General features: G+C 44.3%; 8 protein-coding genes across 8 annotated transcripts; 5 read left to right on the top strand and 3 right to left on the bottom strand.

Annotated features, from left to right (window-relative positions):
* Nucleotides 1–349: 349 nt before the first annotated feature.
* Nucleotides 350–628, bottom strand: BKA67DRAFT_652154 (uncharacterized protein; the record flags this gene model as incomplete). Its single annotated transcript, XM_046106102.1, has 2 exons — nucleotides 350–507; nucleotides 583–628. The coding sequence occupies 2 exons, from the start codon at nucleotides 626–628 to the stop codon at nucleotides 350–352; spliced, it is 204 nt and encodes a 67-aa protein (XP_045963005.1).
* A 926-nt stretch (nucleotides 629–1,554) lies between these two features.
* BKA67DRAFT_615139 (uncharacterized protein) lies at nucleotides 1,555–2,003 on the top strand (the record flags this gene model as incomplete). The annotated part of the gene is made up of 2 exons (XM_046105429.1): nucleotides 1,555–1,585; nucleotides 1,644–2,003. The coding sequence occupies exons 1-2, from the start codon at nucleotides 1,565–1,567 to the stop codon at nucleotides 2,001–2,003; spliced, it is 381 nt and encodes a 126-aa protein (XP_045963004.1). The 5' UTR covers nucleotides 1,555–1,564.
* A 48-nt stretch (nucleotides 2,004–2,051) lies between these two features.
* BKA67DRAFT_640231 (uncharacterized protein) lies at nucleotides 2,052–4,608 on the bottom strand. Its single transcript, XM_046105755.1, has 6 exons — nucleotides 4,489–4,608; nucleotides 4,340–4,402; nucleotides 4,186–4,195; nucleotides 3,411–3,852; nucleotides 2,768–2,858; nucleotides 2,052–2,636 (listed from the first exon to the last, which is right to left on the bottom strand). Exons 1-6 carry the CDS (start codon nucleotides 4,562–4,564, stop codon nucleotides 2,362–2,364), a joined length of 957 nt encoding a protein of 318 aa, XP_045963003.1. The 5' UTR covers nucleotides 4,565–4,608; the 3' UTR covers nucleotides 2,052–2,361.
* A 1,949-nt stretch (nucleotides 4,609–6,557) lies between these two features.
* BKA67DRAFT_529062 (uncharacterized protein) lies at nucleotides 6,558–7,638 on the top strand (the record flags this gene model as incomplete). Its single annotated transcript, XM_046099005.1, has 2 exons — nucleotides 6,558–7,269; nucleotides 7,394–7,638. The coding sequence occupies 2 exons, from the start codon at nucleotides 6,558–6,560 to the stop codon at nucleotides 7,636–7,638; spliced, it is 957 nt and encodes a 318-aa protein (XP_045963002.1).
* Nucleotides 7,639–9,211: 1,573 nt separating this feature from the next.
* On the bottom strand, nucleotides 9,212–9,622 carry BKA67DRAFT_529061 (uncharacterized protein; the record flags this gene model as incomplete). Its single annotated transcript, XM_046099004.1, has 2 exons — nucleotides 9,212–9,376; nucleotides 9,416–9,622. 2 exons carry the CDS (start codon nucleotides 9,620–9,622, stop codon nucleotides 9,212–9,214), a joined length of 372 nt encoding a protein of 123 aa, XP_045963001.1.
* A 2,295-nt stretch (nucleotides 9,623–11,917) lies between these two features.
* BKA67DRAFT_511685 (uncharacterized protein) lies at nucleotides 11,918–12,448 on the top strand (the record flags this gene model as incomplete). The annotated part of the gene is given in 3 exon segments (XM_046097417.1): nucleotides 11,918–12,105; nucleotides 12,124–12,168; nucleotides 12,205–12,448. Coding segments are annotated over 3 exon segments (477 nt in total), but the record flags the coding sequence as incomplete, so codon positions are not given.
* A 329-nt stretch (nucleotides 12,449–12,777) lies between these two features.
* BKA67DRAFT_529060 (uncharacterized protein) lies at nucleotides 12,778–13,239 on the top strand (the record flags this gene model as incomplete). Its single annotated transcript, XM_046099003.1, has 1 exon — nucleotides 12,778–13,239. The coding sequence occupies one exon, from the start codon at nucleotides 12,778–12,780 to the stop codon at nucleotides 13,237–13,239; it is 462 nt and encodes a 153-aa protein (XP_045962999.1).
* Nucleotides 13,240–16,649: 3,410 nt separating this feature from the next.
* On the top strand, nucleotides 16,650–17,289 carry BKA67DRAFT_652150 (uncharacterized protein; the record flags this gene model as incomplete). Its single annotated transcript, XM_046106101.1, has 2 exons — nucleotides 16,650–16,959; nucleotides 17,033–17,289. The coding sequence occupies 2 exons, from the start codon at nucleotides 16,650–16,652 to the stop codon at nucleotides 17,287–17,289; spliced, it is 567 nt and encodes a 188-aa protein (XP_045962998.1).
* Nucleotides 17,290–19,676: the final 2,387 nt, after the last annotated feature.

Raw genomic sequence — 19,676 nt, 5'->3', positions numbered from 1 at the left:
GCCGAAAATTTACGACCATGGTCTCGACATGACATCGCCGGAATTGAGAGTCATACTGAAAAACTCATTAGTTCGAACGTTGGCACGCTTGTGTAGTATCTTTCTATCGTGCTCGTATCTCCATCTTGATAGCCGGATCTAGCAGGGGATTCATGCCGAAGTCATGGACCAAAGTAGCCTGCTTCCCAAGCAACTTTCATTCGTAGTCGTGCAGTAAATGCACGAGTGCGATCTTCAGCTCGTTCGCTGCGAAGAAGCGACCGGAGCATTCGTGCTTTCTGTGTCCGAATCCCAGGTGGCTCTCGCTAATGGACACGAGCTACGACACGTGTTCCTTGCCGGGCAGTTGTCACAGGTTTGGGAACCTGTGAGCGTCCCACTGCTCCGGGTTCGCGTACACCTTGGGGTCCCACAGACGGTGACTGGAGACGTACGACGCGGTAACCTTGGGGATGAAGGTGCCATCGGAGATGGTGACGTCTCTCAGGGCCACGCGTTGCATGCTTACTGCGTGTCACGAGTTATGTTAGAGATGCCGATTACTGATCCCATTACGCCTATGTAAGAGGTGAAGGAACTTACTGAGCTGCAAAGGCTTCATTCGCTGACTCTCCTTGGTCGACGCCATCCCGTAGAACAGGAAACCTGCCTTGTAGTTGAATATAACGATAGCCGTGCGACCAACCAGAATACAGACTCGGCTGGTAATCAGACTGACAGTTTGGTGTCGAGGGATGAGTTTGAACGGAGTAATACCTCGGGCCTAGGAGCTTATCACCTAGTGACTTTATCGTAATTATTACAGAAATCCAATCTTTATTATATCCATTTATTCTTTTATTAATATACTTTAAAGCGATAAGAACGCGATGTTCTTATCGCCCTTAGAGCGCTCAAAGCGCGGCGCCTTTATCGCTCCTAGAGTCGTATAAAGCGCTGTGCTTATATTGCTCCTAAATTACGTGACCGAGGATCCTGTACTGCCTTCTGCGTAATGATATCATTGTAGTGGTGATTGGTTGCGTTAAGTTTCTCCTCCCCACTACAGGCCTGGTTCCTGGCCTTCGTTCGTAAGTGGTACGCGTCTCCGGTTTTAGCCAGGGATTTGCTCCTCTAGGCTCCAGCCATAAGAGGCCTATATCCACGAATATAAGGTAGCGTTAAGGAGTCCTCAACCTTTTAATATTATGTTTCAAACACCTTTACTCTTATCGCAATGACAGACTCGGCTCAATTCAAAGCAGCAGTGTTGGTCAACGCCATATCAGCGGTCGACGACCTCTTCAAGGCTGCATTTCAAAAATGCATTAGCAGCGCCTGCCCTGGCGCGTTGGTGGATTTCTTCGATCCAATAGAAGCCCAGATATACCCCGAGCCAACTCATTATGACCTAATTGTTTTGACTGGCGGCACCGCAGACGCAATGGCAAAGGATATTCCTTGGGTACTGAAGATGCAAGATTTTCTAAGAAAGACGGTGGATGAGTACCCAACGCAGAAGATTGTTGGGATCTGTTGGGGCCATCAAACAATCAACATCGCTTTCGGGGGCGTGGTCGGTCCTATGGACAATAATAAGTTTGAGGTTTGTAGTTTCTTGAATATGAAAGCCGGGGTCTGTATTTGCTAACACATTATTTTAGGTCGGCGTGATGCCTATCAAACTGACTAGCGACGGCTCCTCCTTCTTCACTTCTTACCTCCCATCAACAGAGGTTTACAAAATCCAAGAATTCCACGAGCGGGAGGTCAAGACCCCCGGCAAGAATTTCATCGCGCTGGCGGAAGAAAATCAGTGTTTCATCAACGCAGCCAATACCATTCTAACTTTCCAGGGTCATCCGGAGATGTCCGCAGAATTGACGAGGCTCCTGTTGAAAGATGTGCCAGAGTATATGGGCCGTAATGCGGCGGAGAAGAAGGCGTTGGAGATGAAAATTGATAGCCGGCACGATGGGATGGCGCTGTGGAAGAGGATCGTAGAGTGGGCTGGCAAGGCGTGAGGCTGTTGGGGTTAAAGGACTCGATAAATGTAGAGACATATTTCAAGTGGGAACTATAAGTCTTATAAGTTTTATTAATCGCGTTTGTGTAGTGTAATTGTCACAATCTATATGGTCCATTCCGCGTCAACGTCGTCATCATCAAGTCCACTGACAATCACCCGCTTCAGCATCCGTTCGAACGACCCAGTAGTCCAGGCGACAGATATAAGTCGTGAATACCGCGATCAACATCCTCTAAGATATTGTCCCAAGAAACAACAAGCCTCGCCCAATTTCTTTCTCTAATCCTTGACTATCGACGACTTTGTTCCGGAAGTCGACATCAGATTTCACATACATCTTTATAGCAAATGTATCAATTCCGAACAATAGCCACTTCATCGAGGCTGACCGTTTTTTGTATGACATGGGCAAGGCCAACGCTGAGGATGAAAAGAGTATCATGAGTCGAGTGGAGGTGAAATGGGTTCTCGAAGAAGACCCGAGTAAAGAGATTGTACGTTTTCAGAGCTATATCGCGCATCTCTGTATTGACGTGGAGCACGGCAGGTATTGGTGTGGTGACCTTGCAGTATACGTTGGGAATCTGTTTGCTTCGAGCAGTCGCTTCGGTCAGCTCAGGCTGAAATTCTGGAAGCTATAGGCATAGGGTATTCGAAGCCACTTTCGATTGAGCATGATTTATTCCTGTCGCTGGAAAAGGAAGCTGAAAGAAATAGAGAGTGGATGATAGAAACAGAAACCTAAAATCCTGAATTTACCTTCGATCTTTGGAGTTCGAGCTCTAGCCTTGAATCTTAGGCAGCAGTTTGTTTTCAGATCCGTCATGAAATGTGGATAGAGTGCGGGGTACTGTTCCGTGTGGCAGCCTTGTATAAATATACTATCTATAGCAGCCATATAGATGAGGACGGTTTATCAATAAGCTAACAGATGTTTACAGGTCGGACGAGACTATTTTGTGAGTATTAGAAGTGACAAGAGTTTGAAAGCAGAGCTTTAGTAGAAAAAAACTCTTGCGCCATGAAAGGACGCTGCCCGCAGATCAGGCCTAAGGGCGACGACACGAGCGTAATTTTTTTGATGGGAGGGCTTCAAGAGCTTCGAGAGTAGCCACTGGATACGATTTGCATAGAATCTTGGGTTTTACCGATGTGTGTTCAAATTACTCCATGTCAAAGTACCTATCATTTTTTCCTGTACGCAGGGTTTTCCGCTACGTAGGAATGGAGGTTAGGGACCTTTTGATGCTTCTCAAATTGCTTCAGGTATGTGCCAAGCGGCTATATAGGATATTCCGTGTCCGGCCTGGACGTTTTCTTTCCGTCCCATCTGTAACTCGAGATTCATTCAATCGGTGATCCCCGACGCGCTTCTTCTTTTCCTTCTAGGCTTCGCACTTACTTCAAATTGGCTGATGAGAGGCTGCGCCTTGGCCTTATGCAGTACACGAACTCGCACCAAGGTTGGAACCGAATCAACCAAGTAATGTACCTCGCCATCAATATATTCCTTACCAAGAATCCTGTGGAATTCTCGATCACGGAAACCGTCCTCAACTAGCGCGACGTAGCGGTGTCTTGCCTCCAGGATAATACTAGTGCCTTCGATCGTGGCAGTGCTGGGTCTGAAGCGGTACCATGACGGAGAGTGGGAAAGCTCATCATCATCGTCACTATAGGGATCCTTAGCATCAGTCTTGGGATCAATATCGTGGACTGAGTTAGAGGTGTCGTGATGCTCAGCCGAGGACCAGCCATTTTGCTGTTCAAACAAGTCCACTACAGGAATCCGAGGACAGACTTTGAGACGCGTAGTAGGTTGTGCAACTTCTTCGTCATTGTCACTACAACAAAAAGAGGAATCTGCATGTGTGGCAATATGGATGACTATAGATGGCCACAGTATACGGGAAGCACTCCGTAGACTAAGGCGACGGGCTCGCCGATCACCGAACGAGGGGAGTGATGATCACGCGACTTAACCAGTGGGTATATGCCCACTTTCTGTACACCGATATTCCCTTTTGTAGACTTAGACTTCTATATACTGCTTGACAGTACCTATACTATCATTTCACGCTTAGAGCGTTACACTTGCGATCCCACGCTCATGCGAGCACAGGATTCACTATCCCATGCTCAAGTAGACTCAGGGTCTTCCTTTCAGTGCATCATACCAGACCTTCACTACAACAGTGTTCTATATCAACTGTAGAAACTTTCATAGCATGTGTCAGTCTACACTTTTCTATCATGCACGTGCACGCATATCTGGAGTGCTGCCCCAAGGCCCTGATTTGGACCGTTTTAAACCGCTATTCTCAAACGCACTCTCGACGTCGCTCTTCGGGGTTCCACAATCGCTGCTGCTGTCGAAAAATTTTGGTAAATTACCTAGAATCCCTCAGATACGCACATAGCATCAGGAAGGTTATACTGACTCTGATTCCTCGTTCGTTTGCCTTACCCCTTTGCTCTACCATTCGATGAGTGAGAGGGCGTAGCGGTTATATTCAGAGACTTATTCTTAAGGAGGGGAGAATGGAATGTCTCCATCGTTAGTTACGAAGCGGGGGGTTTACACTGACTACGCACGGGCGTACTTCGTACGCTGCTCGAGCGCTAGGCTGGCACCTTGGCCAGGTCGTTACAATTTCTTACTTTAGCAATTAATTTAAGCATCTATTTGCTTATTTTATAATACGATTATGTATGTAAATAAAGATTTATAACTTTAATATAATTTTAATTAATTAATATAAATTATCTCTATTTAAACAAATTTAATTTTTATTATTTAACTTCTTATAATATATATTTGTTACGAACGAAGGCCAGGAACCCGGCCTTATGTGGAGACGAACGCCTAGGGAGGCCAATCACTGCCACACTGTCCTCATTGGGCAAAGGAACAGAACAGGTGGGTCTCAGGACCTCATTGTCACGTGACAGGATCTGGGGATCTGGAGCAGATCCAATGATCCAAGAGGGATCTATAGATCTGGAGCAGATCCAATGATCCAGGAGGGATCTATAGATCTGGAGCAGATCCATAGATCCAGAAACATCAGTGAAGGAATGAATGGATATAATAAGGATCAGGTTTCCTACTCTACATAGACAGTCATTACTTCAGTGATCAATCTAAGCATCTATCTTACCCGTAGGTAAAGCTCACGCTTTGACGACTACACTTATGAATCTCTTTGCTTAGTATATCCCTGAAGGTCTATCTCTATAGTCTTCTCTTCGTGGCTAGCATATCTTGTTAGCATAAACCCCCTTGCATTATATTATTTGTGGTTGTGCAACCCGATAGTATAATCGTCACAATATTTTATTTATTATTAAATACACCGTAAGACTCAAAGTCCCTCGGTACCTCGACTCTATAAAATGCCATTACTGCCCATATCAATGGATTACCCCTATTACGACAGCCGTAACTCGTGGTTTTCTCAAGAAAATGCTGGTGGACCCAAGCCCGAGTTCCCAAGATACTCAGTGAGACAAATTAACCAATTCCGTGATACCGCTAAGGTCTGAACCCATTGCCCTCAAGTGAACACCCAAGCTGTATCTAGACCCTACTACGTCCGCCAGTTGGCATGTGGCCTTTTGACATTATAGCACTCGCTCTGATGTACATCTGTTTACAGGCTTGGCAGAAAAAGTGACAGTTGCATCTGATAGTGGCTGTAGACAGATGGGCGAGCTCAGATAAGGCTTCTTGGTTGCGCATTCAGTCGGACCTGCTGCTCCCAAAAACGACTGACCATGGCCAAATGCAGAGTCTAAGTGTTCAATCCGTCGCCGTGTGCTCTCTGTCTGAGCCGACAAGGCCGGCGTAGACTCACACCCTCTAGCAGCTGGATCAGAACATTCGAGTGCCAACAGAAGTTGGACTACCTGTTCGTCCGTACAAGAGCTCTCGGTAGCGTTTTCCTCGGCCTCAGCCGATGGCCACACAGGATATGGCTTTTGGCGGTGTCAAGAGTGATGGCCACGGAGTAGAGCTTTATGGCCGAGACTGCTGCGAGATTCCCTCTTCTCTTATAAGAGTGGGCACAAATAAATGAGCAGTGAGGAAATGAGGGATTGGCTTGATGGGATTTGCTGAAATTGCGCAAGAATCTCAGTAAGATAGCGGGAAGAAGGCGCCTCTTATATAGCCAGACGCCTTCGATTCGGATAGATTTCGTTCTGGCCTCGTAGAAGCTATGTTCGAGTTGGTCCGACAATTACTACGGCTTCTCTCACGTCGCCGATGTCCCATTAGTCTTGGTGCTAAAGCAAAGCATATCGCTGACAATTGCTATGGTATAGGCGGTAGTTGTGACTGCAAGGTGAACCAACAGCACAGCTCAAGCAAAGAATGGATCGCGAGTTCATCAGAGATGTTATGATTTGTGCGTGCACAAACTGGATGATTCTGTTCCCTTTATTTTCTCAGCTCTTCACGTAGTCCAATCAAATACTGGCAAATCCCGACTTTAGACAGTATATATTGTAATTACTGAGGCTAAGCCACAGCGACGACATCGTATCTATGTTTGGCCACGGAAGGCTTAGCGAGCGTCGACATGGCTATCGGACATATAGCCCATGTCTGCCTCTTTCCTATCCTTCAGTTTCGAGGCAGATAAGAATGGCGGCGAAGAAAGAAATCCCTCCCAAAGATGCCCCTACTACAGAAAAGAGAAGGACCAGCCTTCGTCAAGCGGCAAAACAGGAAGAGATACAGAGAAGAACGTCCCCATCAGAGGATAAATCCAGTAATAAACATCAAAGTGTACTCCAGAGCCTTGCAGAGGAGATAAACAAGTTGGATAATATAGAGGTTGATAAACAAGATAATGAGGAAGATAACAACGACGAGGAGCGCGAGCTTACTAAGAGCGGTCATAATCATGTCACAGAAACAGGTAAGCTGAAAGGCGTTGAGGAGGAAGATACTACCAAAATGGAAGGAACAAAAGGCTCAAGACGGTCTCCAGGTGTAAACTCGGATATAGCAGTCGAAAGCGTCGAAAGCGCCGAAAGCAAGACCAAAGAAGACTCGAAACAAGACCCTGACGTTGCTATCCTTACCAGCTTACTAGAACACGTAGGTCTCACTTCAGAGGTAGACGACGAAACGCCGATTGGCTGGGTGAAACATGGTTACGGACGAAAAGTGATGTTACAGTATGGACCACAAAGCTCACCTTCATATTGTATCAAACCAGGGAAGGAAGTTCCAGATTTCGTTGCCCAGGATGGTAACCAGGAGTTCAGTAAACACAGAATTAGCAAAAGCAAGGCGGTAAAGCCCCAAAAATCCAAGATTAGAGGCCGTGGATTAGCTCTACCCAGACTATCACGATTGCCCTGTCGAGCTTCTAGCTCCGGAAGATTGGCCAACTTATAAGAATGGCGCGCCTTTGCCTCCAGCCACGTTAATCAAGGTTACCGAGCGCGACGAACAAGAACACTGGACAAGCTGGGAAACAAGAGACACAACCAGGGAGATCTTTGGCCAAAAGGTGGTCATGCTCAAGAATGATGTCAAGCTGGACGATCGAGTGATTCTCCCCAAGTCGTATCGGATCGCAAAAGCAGCCGCAATCATCTTAGCCACAACAGTCTAGGCCGAACATCTTCATAAACAGTGGCGCAACGGAAATCGGGCCGTTCAAAACGAGTCTTCTACACCCAATCCAGATACCGGCGAACTATAATAAAGGAAGTGATGATCCACTATATTACGCAATGTACCAACACCACCAACATTCAATCATGGGCAATGTTATTGTTTGATGAACGGAAAGGGGATGTTATAGTCCATCGCGGCACTACTTGGGTCCATAAACCTACCTTCAAGTCAGATCCAGAATTGGATTGTCCGTACTTAAAAAGAGAGAGAAACAAAAGAGGTTTGATTCTGCCTATAACTCAAATCATGGTAACATGCTCACCTGTGTCGTCCAACATGCTCGTCTTTCGTGCTCTTCGGCCTGTTACCATAATTATCACAAGTGAATGATCAATATAGTAATCCAGCCTCATACATAATTCTATTTAACCTCCAATCGTATTTAGGCCATTCAGTTTAACTCGGAGCTTAGAACTACCACTCCCAGCTCGTCTCTCACACACTCGCCTGGCCTTCTCGCTAACCTCACTTCTCGAGCTTCATGACGCTCAAATCTTGCTTGTCGCCGAGATATTCCCTTGATTCACCTAGAAATCTTTTCCAAATAACCTCTACTATCAGCATCATCACCATGAATACTCATATTCAGTCATCCAATCTACCCGCCGAACGACAACACGAGACAATGGAAGATAGAAATGGGCGTAATGTTAACAATCATGCATGCAACCCTGGTCAATACTGGCTTTCATCATCGACTGCTAGGGTCCCGCGCTATGAAAAACAAAAACCCAAACTGCCCCCACAAAACACCGTCCTGGTCGATTTGGGATTTGTTGAACTCCGTCCTATTTGGGGCGCCGGTGATTTCGCCATCCACCAATATTACCAGAAGTTGTCGGCTCGGCAGGACGAATTGCGTGCGATGAAGGACAAGTTATCACAGCCAGAACGACAGGATCAGAGATACAATGGTTATTCTTGAGAGCTAGTGCGCACACAAAGTGTTTGGTGATACAAGTTCAGAAGCTGCATCGGGTTTTATCATTGGTCTCAGTCACAAGGCAGGTACACGCAGCTTTTACTACAGAAAACGGAACGAATGAGAAAAAGGAATGAAGAGCAAAGTGCGGCATTATCCAGCCTGTTCATACCAAAAGAAATTGAAAACAAGGTAATAGTTCCAATCGACAGGTCTTAGAGCTTAATGGCCGTGCCTTTACGCAAAGAATAAGGCAACACAATATGCAATTCAACAGATCAGAACAGTCGCCGTACAGTATGAGGCTGCTGTTTAGAAGGTCTGTTATGTTCATGTCGGAGAAAATATTGATTGACATAGTCCCTAGTGATGCAATTTAGGCTCGAAACTCTGTGACTCGACTCCTCTATACTAACTATGGCAGCAGCTCATGTAAATCTCATACTAGACCATTTTTCACTACTTCATGCCACGAGAGAAATATAAATCCAGCCGATTAACACTGTAAGTCTAAAGTCTTGCTGATAGTATATACCAAATGAATCTAACCGTTATTTTTACCCTAGCCAACCCTACTAGTACAAACTCATTCTTGCGTTGGCTGAATTTCATATAAAGCTTGTCGCTTAACGTCGCCGCTCGTCACATCTTCCGCCTTTCTCTTCAGGGTGTTGCTTATCCTAGACTCATCTCTATACGTCTCCACCAAAGCCATCAACTCATCATACGGGTAACTTTCAGGCGGAGCTCTCTGCGTTGGGGTATATATTGGACTAGATCCGGAACATACTGGATGCTGAGAATGAGCCGCTGAGTTATAGTTATTCTGCTCAGACAAAAAACATTCGGCCTTTGCTTGCTGGGTTTCCATTGCGCAGATAAGAACGTTTTGGCGCTCCAGCATTTGCTCTTGGCATTTTTGAGACGCACGCAATTCTTCGATGTGCTTGAGTAATTCTTGATTCTCGCGTTGAATTTGTTCATTCTCTCGCTGCATACTATTTGTGTATGTCTGGAGTTGGTGGAAGTGATTGGTAAACTCTTGAATGGTGATGTAGAAGATTGTGATAGGAGCATGTGCGTGGGAGCGCCGTTATCACGAGTGGGACTTGCCATGGCCATTATACCAGTTGGTGATTGTGAATCTCTCGATCTAACCAAGATTTTATCAGGTGGCTGTTCCGTGAATTTATTGATCTTGACAATATCACCTTCCACGGCGGCGTTTGAAGCTTAGGGCGGTCATAAGACCGATTTGGAAGTGGATGTCATTGCAAGGAATTACTCCAGTCTTTGAGCCTCTACTCATGAACACGAAGATCTGGAAATGAAACTCGAGACGGGGATCCATCAGAAGCCTAGATTCCGAAAGGCCAATCTTTGACCTAGACGAGAAGTCTGCGAGCACCTCAAGGCAAAGTGGTGAGCCGGTTATAGCTCGCAGATTGTACGTAGGACTTCTGAGAACACCAGCGCAGTACAGTATCAAACATTGGAGCACCTAAGAGGATGATTTGGCCCTTTTGGGAAATTAAGACTAAAATTTACATGATATGTACCGTAGTTGACACGTCAAGTACAGAGATGAAAAATAGACCTGGAATCAACACTATCTGTAACAGGATTTCTTGCAGGCCACAAGAACAGGTTTACCTTTATAAGGAATGGTTCCAGCGTCACAGAAGTGTACCAAGCTTGTGTGAGCCAGGTAGTACTTTTGTGTATAGCGCCACATTAGTCACACTTTTCCATGAAGAATCCAAAAATGGCTCCGGGGAGAAATTATCTCCCGTCCAAAAGCACGAAAGCCGTCTTTTAACCGAATTTACAGCACTTTCTTGATACATATACTGTATACTACAATACATTCTAGTTCCTGGTTATGCCTCTCTTCTCTGGAATCCGTACCGGAACGGATGGGATCCGATACGCATTAAGCGCTCGATCCGATAGGACATACTATGACCAGAAATGGACCGAGCCTGAGACGCTGGTCCAATACAGAGAACCTTGAACCAGGCATTGACTTAGGACACGACGCCCGGTCATCGGAACCAAGACGACAAAGTCTCCTACGTGATAACCCCCCTCGCCGAACCGAAAGGATAGAGGTACATATCATCCCAAGCTCGATCCATGTCATTCAAAAAAAGAGTTCGCATTGTTCAAAGTCCGTCCGGCATCACTTTTTCATAAATAACGAGAGTTATTTAACTATTACGGAAATTCAAAAAGCCTAAGCATTATTACTTATACGCCAGAATTTAACAAACGAACCTTTATCGTTATAACGACCTAGCTTAGGTGCCAGCCTAGCGCTTAAGCAACGCACGGAGTACGTCCGTGCGTAGTCAGTGTAAAACCCCCGCTTCGTAACTAGCGATGGAGACATTCTATCCTCTGCTCCTTAAGAATAAGTCTTTAAATATAACTACTACCCGAAGGAACTTATCACCTAGTAACTTTACCGTAATTATTACACTTTAAAAAGGTTAAAGTTATTAACTACTTTACTAATAATAATAGATTTATTATATAAGATTACATAAACTAAGAAGAAGCTAAGAATGCCTCCCTTAATAATAAAGGCGTAGTTTAATAATAAATTACTAAAGATAAGAAAACCAGAGTAATAAAAGCCTTTTTATTACGTTATAAAATAGCCGTTAATATTATTATACCTAATAACGAAAATGTTAGAATATACTATTCGCGGTCTCGTACGACGGTTGACTACGTAGTATAGGTAGTCACCGGCGTGCTAGTAGTAAGCCACCACAGCCACGATGTGGCTGTCGGCAGCTAGCAGCCGTGCGGGTGAACCCCTATCTATAGACCACGTACGAGGGGAAGAATCCTTCTTCTCCTTCGTACGATAGCGCTAAATAGATCTATTTGTCGCCCAAACTGTACGGAAAGAAATGAATGGAGAAGCGATTCCACAGCTCCAATATAGGCTCAAGATTTGGTTCTGGCCTTTGTGAACAAATATTCGCAGTGTTAGAGAGCGGAAACCGGCTCGTGGGATACCAGCCCTAGTGATGAAGTATTTGAAGAACTGAAGACACCCTACTGTAACTTTGCCGCACACTTCACGAGGTCTTTCCTTACCTGCTACTTCTCAATTTGTCTTGACTTATTGAACCTAATGGCGGACAGTATAAAAAGCTTTGCACATGTTGCTACTTTGCCACCTAGACAAAGGCGTGATTTGTACATCAAGATGCTGATCGAGAATGACCAATCTGTGGATTGGTATTACGCCATCTTACCCAAGGTGCTTAACTAGACTTTGTTGGCAGGCTACATCGTTCTCCCTTCCACATTTACGACTATGAATCGCTCCGAAGCTTTTAACACCATGATGGAAGACAATGAGCTTGCACTGAAGGCATTTCAATATCCTCCTTTACTCGTTCTTGTTTCATTCTTGTTTATTGTTTCTCTGCTAGGGTTAATGTATATATGGTGGGTCTGGAAGTGCAATTATATCTAGAGTCTGAACAATATTATCACGCAAGTCCATCAGAGGTTCTTTTTGAGGTTAGATAGTAACCTTTCTAACGACTGAAGGTCTAGGCCACTCCTCACAAACTCATTACTTGGCTTTAGCACGACTTTGCTAAACGTATACGCTGTACAGGATGGTATATGGTCGGCTATCGCCGTAGCTTCCCTAAGTGCAACGAGCTTCTGCTTACTTATAGCTATTGTTGGGTATACAATCTATAGTATATGGCTATTGAAACCGATAAGAGCCGCCCAGGTCGCTGAAGGCTGTAGCACGGCCGACACCGCGACCCACGGGAAAAGAGTAACGTGAAATATGATTAATCCTTCCGACAAATCATCGCCTGGTAAATCCAAGGTGTCAGGGCGAAGACGTTGGCTTGGCGAAATGACACTGACGTTACTATCCTATGTACTACTTAATGGGTATAACATAAGAGACGAAGGAGAAAAGAGAGAATAGTTCATAACACCGAGATTGTCTCGGTGTTATTATAATCGAAAATGTAATGCCACCGGTTTCCATTTCATTCTATGACATCGTGATGTTTTCTTGTTCGATAGCAGTCACATAGTGCGATATATCATGATCAAGAACATCAAAATATCCGAACAATCTTCTATCCACAATATTGAGCCACGATGAAGCTGCTTGGTGGAGCCATTTGCATGCTTTCGACTGCAGCATCTATGCCGTCTACCTTCCAAAGCGTTGGGCAGCGAAAACGTTCCTGTGCTACCGCTAACCAGGTTGTTGTAGCAATTAACAACTATGTTATCGAGGTAACCCAGGTAAATGATGTCATCGATAACAACGGCCTAAACGAAACTTCCAACACCTTTCAGGAGGCTGTCAGCTCGGGGCTCTTCTTCGAAACTGATGAGACGATCCAGCTCACCTCTCTAAGCAATATCTGCAACCCAAGAGAGGAAGCGAATGGCGCCGCTTACTCGGTTGCTATCAACACAGTTCAATCAGCCACGCAACAGGTACTAGGCGCTATTATAGACAACCAGAAAGGGGTCGGTGCGGTGCAAGACAGTCTCGACATTATCGACCAACATATCTGTACTACGGTATATTGGGGCAAGGCTTGGGATTAATATGTTCGTATGTGGATTGGCTGCATTATTTGGGCCACCTGTTACGCTAATTTCCGATGCGTCTGTACCTTCTGCTTCGGTTTGGTTGGCCATTCTGTGCATACACCCCGTCACACACAGATGGATACTCATCTAGCTATGCTGCTGTAGGCCAGGTCTTCCAGCTTTTTAGCACCACGAATCGCCGCCGTCGATGCGGGGTCAAACGTCGAAACGCAATTGTCGCCATTGACAGCCCTCCACATGCAGTTTGAATAAAAGACATAGACATATCCTTTCGACATGAACCTTGCCCGACTTGGAGCGTTTCAATTGAGCACCGTTTGATGACATGGTGCGTGGTTCCATTTCTCGTAGTTTTTGTAATCATCAGGTGCTAGCTGGACTGATGGATTTGCTGTTGGTGGCCTAAGCTCCTCCATTTGTGAGTACGAAATGTGATCGCAATATCCGATTGGGAACAACTGGAGAGTATGCCGCACGCAGCTCTTGGGTGCGCTTAATCAAGGTCTCAGAGCTGGATGGGTTAGTCAGAATCTGGATGTCACATCATCGCTGCGACGAATCTTGCATGCTTTCAGATGTGTTCATGGGGCACCATTTCGCACTAGTTCTTTGTGATGGAGAAAGTCCCGAAGCAGCTTCGGTGGCCCCAGTCTCGTCAACTGGCGTGCAAGCAATTCTTGTGACCGTTTGTAGACTGTACGGAGACCAGAAATACACTTCAGGTATTATTCTGACATGGATGGCCTGGTGGATATTTGTGAGAAGAGTCATTCTGCTTCGTACTGATCGTTCTGCCATTTGGTCAACAGAAATTCAATCAGTCGATGTTGTCGGCTGCTCTGGAACATATATTCGTCAATTGCGCCAGTTCACACGGTTCTTAACCTTGGAACACATCATCCTCCAGGTGTGGCTTGCCTCTAAACATTGACTTACTCTAAGACTTCAGAAATGAATCACGCTGAGAATGTCGTCGCCAACCAAGGTCTTCCTGCCGTCCATACAGAAACCTCTTACGCCGTCATGAAAGGCTGTCAATCCTACATAGAACAGCTAGAAGCTTTCGCGACAGCAGTCGTCCAAGAAACAATCGGCTACAAAAACAAGTTGTCCATCTGTCGAAAGAACTCCACTAGGCGAGGGACCTAACCGTTTTTCCCCCCACAACAAGCCGACCGATGCGCTCCTCTTCTGTACTCCCTGTCGAAAATGGGACTGCCCAAAAGTGGCTACCGACGAAAGCACGACTCAAAACCAGGCCTGTCCAGCCCCCCGAACGATCGCAACGGTCGTGACATTTGTGCTCCGTGAGAAATGCTGAGCAATAAGAGGTCGTTGTGACTGCATTCGCCTTTATTCGCTTGGTTCATTCCGTCCATTTCGTCCGTTTGCTTCGACAGAATGTTGTTGTGGGGGCGCAGAGCATATGAAGTGGTGATCACGTGACTAGGCCAGTGGGTATATGCCCACTTTCTGTACAGCCGGCTTCTGGAGGTTGGTCGACATCGTTTCCGAGGGCCATTGATGGTAATTTTGGACCAGCTTTCAATTCAACAACGGCAAGCAGTATCAGCATTGAGCCCAATCGATGGCGGTGTCATATCTGGAATTCGGTGTTCCAGATTCTGCTTTCGTCCATGACAACTTCCCAGCACGTCTAGTTTCGACAGCATCGAGAGGAAGGAGGCATTGTTTCGGCCGTTGCTACTGGACATCGGTCTATCAGGGACTAAGCTCTTTCCTGCCGGGCTGGACATCGGTCTTTATTCTTTTTGGTATATTCCAAATTCCTGAGGGAGTTGGGTGGCACTTTCAAAGTTCTCTAAAAGAAAAAAAAAGAAAAAAGAGCTTCAACCATTTTGTTTCATGGTAGTCGAAGGGCTTCGCTGGCAGTGGACGGATTTTAATCAACAAGAAGCATTTACCGTATTGCTGCACTACATATGTGTCCTGGCAATATATTCTAATCAATGAAATGATTCGGTTGAATGAGATCGTAAGCTCCACAAAAGTAAGGTAAAAAACATAAGAAGATAAACAAACTCATAGCGGAGCAAAATTAGCTACGCACTTTTTTCGCTCTTGATACATACGCATCTCTCTCTCCTCTAGTATTTATTGAGATAATTGATACTATCATTGATCTCCGATAACAGTTCATGGATTGGCATCCATATTTTAGACAACTTATGCACCTCTTGCCTGAGTGATTCATTTGCCTCATACGTCGTGAGTCTAGTTTGATCAAGAAGTATGTCTTTTCAAGAACGATCTTTGAGCTGGAACTGTCTCAACTCATAATCTTCATTCACCAGGCTTGCTTTAGTTTCTATCATTGTCACCAATCCGTGAGCTCATTGTAACCAGCTGGCTTTTATTGGTTGATCCCGTTCCTGCACGGTACTTTGTGGAGCCCAGCATGGGCCCATGGCTAGACGTTCGCTAAAGAATAATAATTGACTGTGCACGATACGCTAAACAGGTGAGTCTTAGTATCAGATCACCAACAGTAATCCCAGTTTGTTGGCTCCCTGAGCCAATTGAGTGGCTGGCTTTGCGGACCTAGTCAACTTCTCTTCGGATTAGGTCAGGCATCACAAAGCTTAGCGAACAGCACAGTGCAAATTCAAACCTTGCTTTCGAAGTAATCAACTCTCGGTAGGAGCATGGGACAGCCAGGAAGTGGAGAGAAAGTTTAGATCCAACTCCACAGTAATAACATGTAAGCATAAGTATAAACTTATGTTTTCATGGTAATGAATTCCATCCCTTCCATCCACCTCGTCGGGATAGAGCTCAAAGCGGTGTAACTTGGTAACAAGACCACCCATAGATACCAAGTAAGCACCGAGGCATATCAGACCGGTGTCTCTGTTATGCTTTGGGCTGCAGTGGTTTTATGAAAGAAGAACAATGATAATGGAGGCTAATAATGTGCATTCGAGGGACCTTTCAAGGGTTCACCAGGCACACACGGAGTATACGCCTGTGTTCAGCGTAGTGCCGAGGCCGTTCATTCCTTACTGGCTAATCAAATTATGGGCGGGTGGTCCCTTGCAGCTTGTCAGGTAAGTACAAATAACCTTTTTCTCTTAAGTTCAATATATCGGACATCAGATCATTTATCAGATCATTCAACTGAACCTAAATAGATTTTCTAATGAAATAATCACCGAAATAAAAGTGGAGCCGCCTTGGATACCATGCCTCATGCAGACTCATATTAGGTGGACGAATTTCTCACACCCGTAACAATATTGCCAAGGACTCCTTCAGCCATTTGTTACACTGCAAGACAGCTTCGATATAAATTGGTCTCAATCCTCCGCCCTTCCTTCTCTTTTTTCCCCATCAGAACATCCGAACTCTCATATCAGCTTGTTGAAAGAGCTACCGCTAACACCATGTTACCCATTCACACGCTCTTTTCCCTGTTGGCTGGCTCAGCCGTCGCTGCCGTCCTCCCTGGTGGTCTCAAAGATGGTGTCTACCGTACTTATCTCGATAGTCAAGGGAATGAGGTACACGAGAAACTGTCTGACCCCATCAATCAATCACCTGAGCCCGTTGTGTCAATCAATTTCACTCCGGCGTCGCCCCTGCTTAGCAAGCGTGACCCGGTGATATACTGCGGGTGTGGCTATGGCATGGACCATAGTTACTGTGACGCGGCTGTTGCGGACCTCAAGACCCAAGTTGGCAGTGGTGTGCATAGTAAGCTTTTCTTTTTTCCTCCCTTTTATTACAGGTGTGAAGAAGACTTGTGCTAACCATTTGACGTCTACAGTCGCGCCGGCCACGTCATATTACTCGATTCGCGGCTCTGTCGTGGCCTTTGCCTGCGAATACACTGGTGTCGGTACCATGTTCATCAGTGGTTCCGACATCACGTACATGGCCGCCGACATAACCAGCGCTTGCGGATTGTATATTGCCGGCTCATACAAATATGGCGGAACCAACGCTGCTTTTGGTTATATGCGATATACATCTGGCTTGAACTTCTGTGCAAATGCCCTGTCATCGTCAGCCCACAGCTGCTAGGTTGCGGATCTCACTCGGGTTACTTTGGAAGGAGGTGAGGAGGCGACCACCTTGCACAAAAGCCAACATCGCTGTCTTAATTGGACGGGCAAGGGAACAGGGGTAGTTATATAGTCAGAAGTTGAAGAATTTTAGGCATGGTTGATACTTATAGTGACCTGACAAGTTGAATACAAGTTAGTTTGGAGTCATGTCGTCTGTAGACAATCATTGCAGCGAGTGATAAACCAATTACCTGTGGTGAGATGATAAATGTCGTAATATATTTAGCTAGGCTTGGTGTTAGCGGGGAAAATACACGGAAAACACGATCACCTGTCCAGATTCAGACGAGAACTCTGATGCTTGCGGTGTGTGTCTCACTGGTGGGTTTCAGATTGCGGATACGATTCGACTTATTACCCCTAAGTTCGTCTTCTTGGGACGATTGCTATTAATCGTGCCTGTGCATCTAGCTATTTCTGTGAGATCCTAAGCTAAAGCCCGAATTATGCTTGTGTTTTGCTTGCTCCGAGAATACCTTTGGTGTCATGCTTAAGAGCGGAACTGGTGTTATATCATCATGTATATAGATAACTACGTTTCGACAACTACAACAGAACGCGTGGCGGTTGTTCCGCTTGTGAGTTATAACCATATACAAAGACTCGACATTGTAGGATTGCTTTAAGCCTCATCTCCTCACTTACACCTCTCCACTTATGTTATATCGGCCGACGAGTTATCGATATTAACACCCGGGACCAAGAACGGTTTCAATAGTGACACTTTATTGTCGTCCTTATAAGTATGCATTGCGCCGTATACCCTTTGCGGATTTAAATTTAGTGATAGAAAACTAGCGCTAAGGATTAACTAGGGGTATACGGATTTTCAAAGGATAAGTATACGGATTTATTAGGAAACCAATGTTCTTATTATCGTAACAAGCTATAATTTTAATGAATAAATAATTTAACTATTATAACCTTAAATTAGTTGTTAAATTCCGGATTAAACTTATAACTATAGAGATATTCTAATAAGAAAAGTTAGGGTAGAAATATAAATGTTCCTCGCTAGAAATATATAGTGAAGTAGTGAGTGTTAGCTATACTAATATTATAAGGGAGCTAAGTGGGTCGTACGACCTTTGTCGTAGTTGTCCGGGGTCTGATTAATATAAGGTCGAAGGGATAGAACTTATAAATAGTTAAAAAGGGCATGCTTTTTCACACTTTTAATTTCGGTAGCATAGTTAGTTTATATAACAGTGCATTCGGAAGACGACGAGAATGGCTCGTTGTTACTAATTAACATTATTTTAGTTATTAAGTTCATTCTTTCCATTCATTTATAAGTAATTAGTCCGCGAGTAAATTAGCGAGTTCGTCGTAAGGCTTATAACTTAAGGGACAAGACAATGGTCTTAGTTTAATTAACTGCCTTATTAAGGGTCGAACTTAAAGCCTTTAAATTAACAGTTTAACACTTATATACGAAGAGTCGAACATATATAACATGGAAAACAGATTTAGTTAAGGTTAAGAAGCATTAAGAACATCGTGATTAAGAAGTTATAAAATTAACGAAGACTTTAAAAGCACGATAAGTACGAAGATAACAATAAGGTTAGACCTTATACAAAACTTACCAAACATGGGTAAGAAGCGACAACTTATATAATAAACTAAGAAAAAGGGACTATTATAATACGAACCTAATATAACCTTATAAGGGGTAAGCTTATACGGACTTAAATATACCGCTTAGAGTATAGCTTAACGAATAAAGGTTAACACTTTAAAAAGAAGGTCTTTATACACTTTGGAATCCCTTATCTTAAGTGTTAGCGAGATTATAATGGAGCTAATTAAGAGCGTAACGTGTACGGCTCGAATGATTAAGTGGTTATTAGAGAGTCTTAAAGCTCGACTAATAAATGTTAAGTTTAAGAATGGGCGGTATTAAAGGGCGAGTAACGATAATACATTATAATAAGACGAAGCTTTAGAAAGGCTTAAACTACGTTGTTAATTATGTTAAAATAATGATTAAGATATACTTAAGTATAAAGGGATAAAGGGGTATATCGGGAAGAAGGAAGGTATTATATTAAACATTACGATATTATTAAGAGATCTTACTCCGGTTAAAACTCGAGAAGACGTTAATTAACTTACTTAGTAAACGGCAATGACTACACCTTATACGATAAAGTAGTTTAAAGGTATATAATATATTTTCCCGGACGTTACTTAATACCTTAATCTACGATTCGACGGGCGGGAAGCTACCTTTTACTTAAAAGGAGTTTATTAAATCTTTAAAGTGTATAATATAACCGAGGAAGGTATAATTACGGAGTTATTATATTAAACGAGGAATAAGACATTAAAAGAAAGAGT

The sequence above is a fragment of the Truncatella angustata genome (assembly GCF_020726525.1).
Source record: "Truncatella angustata strain MPI-SDFR-AT-0073 chromosome Unknown BKA67scaffold_1, whole genome shotgun sequence".
Taxonomy (NCBI): domain Eukaryota; kingdom Fungi; phylum Ascomycota; class Sordariomycetes; order Amphisphaeriales; family Sporocadaceae; genus Truncatella; species Truncatella angustata.
This window is presented reverse-complemented; position numbering and strand designations above follow the sequence as displayed.

Coding starts and splice junctions, on each gene's coding strand:
- BKA67DRAFT_640231 (XM_046105755.1), bottom strand. CDS start 4,564: ATGGAGACATTCCATTCTCCCCTCCTTAAGAATAAGTCTCTGAATATA. Junction 4,403..4,488: donor GCCCTCTCACTCATCGAATG/GTAGAGCAAAGG, acceptor GAGGGATTCTAG/GTAATTTACCAAAATTTTTC. Junction 2,637..2,767: donor TCGAACTCCAAAGATCGAAG/GTAAATTCAGGA, acceptor TATAGCTTCCAG/AATTTCAGCCTGAGCTGACC.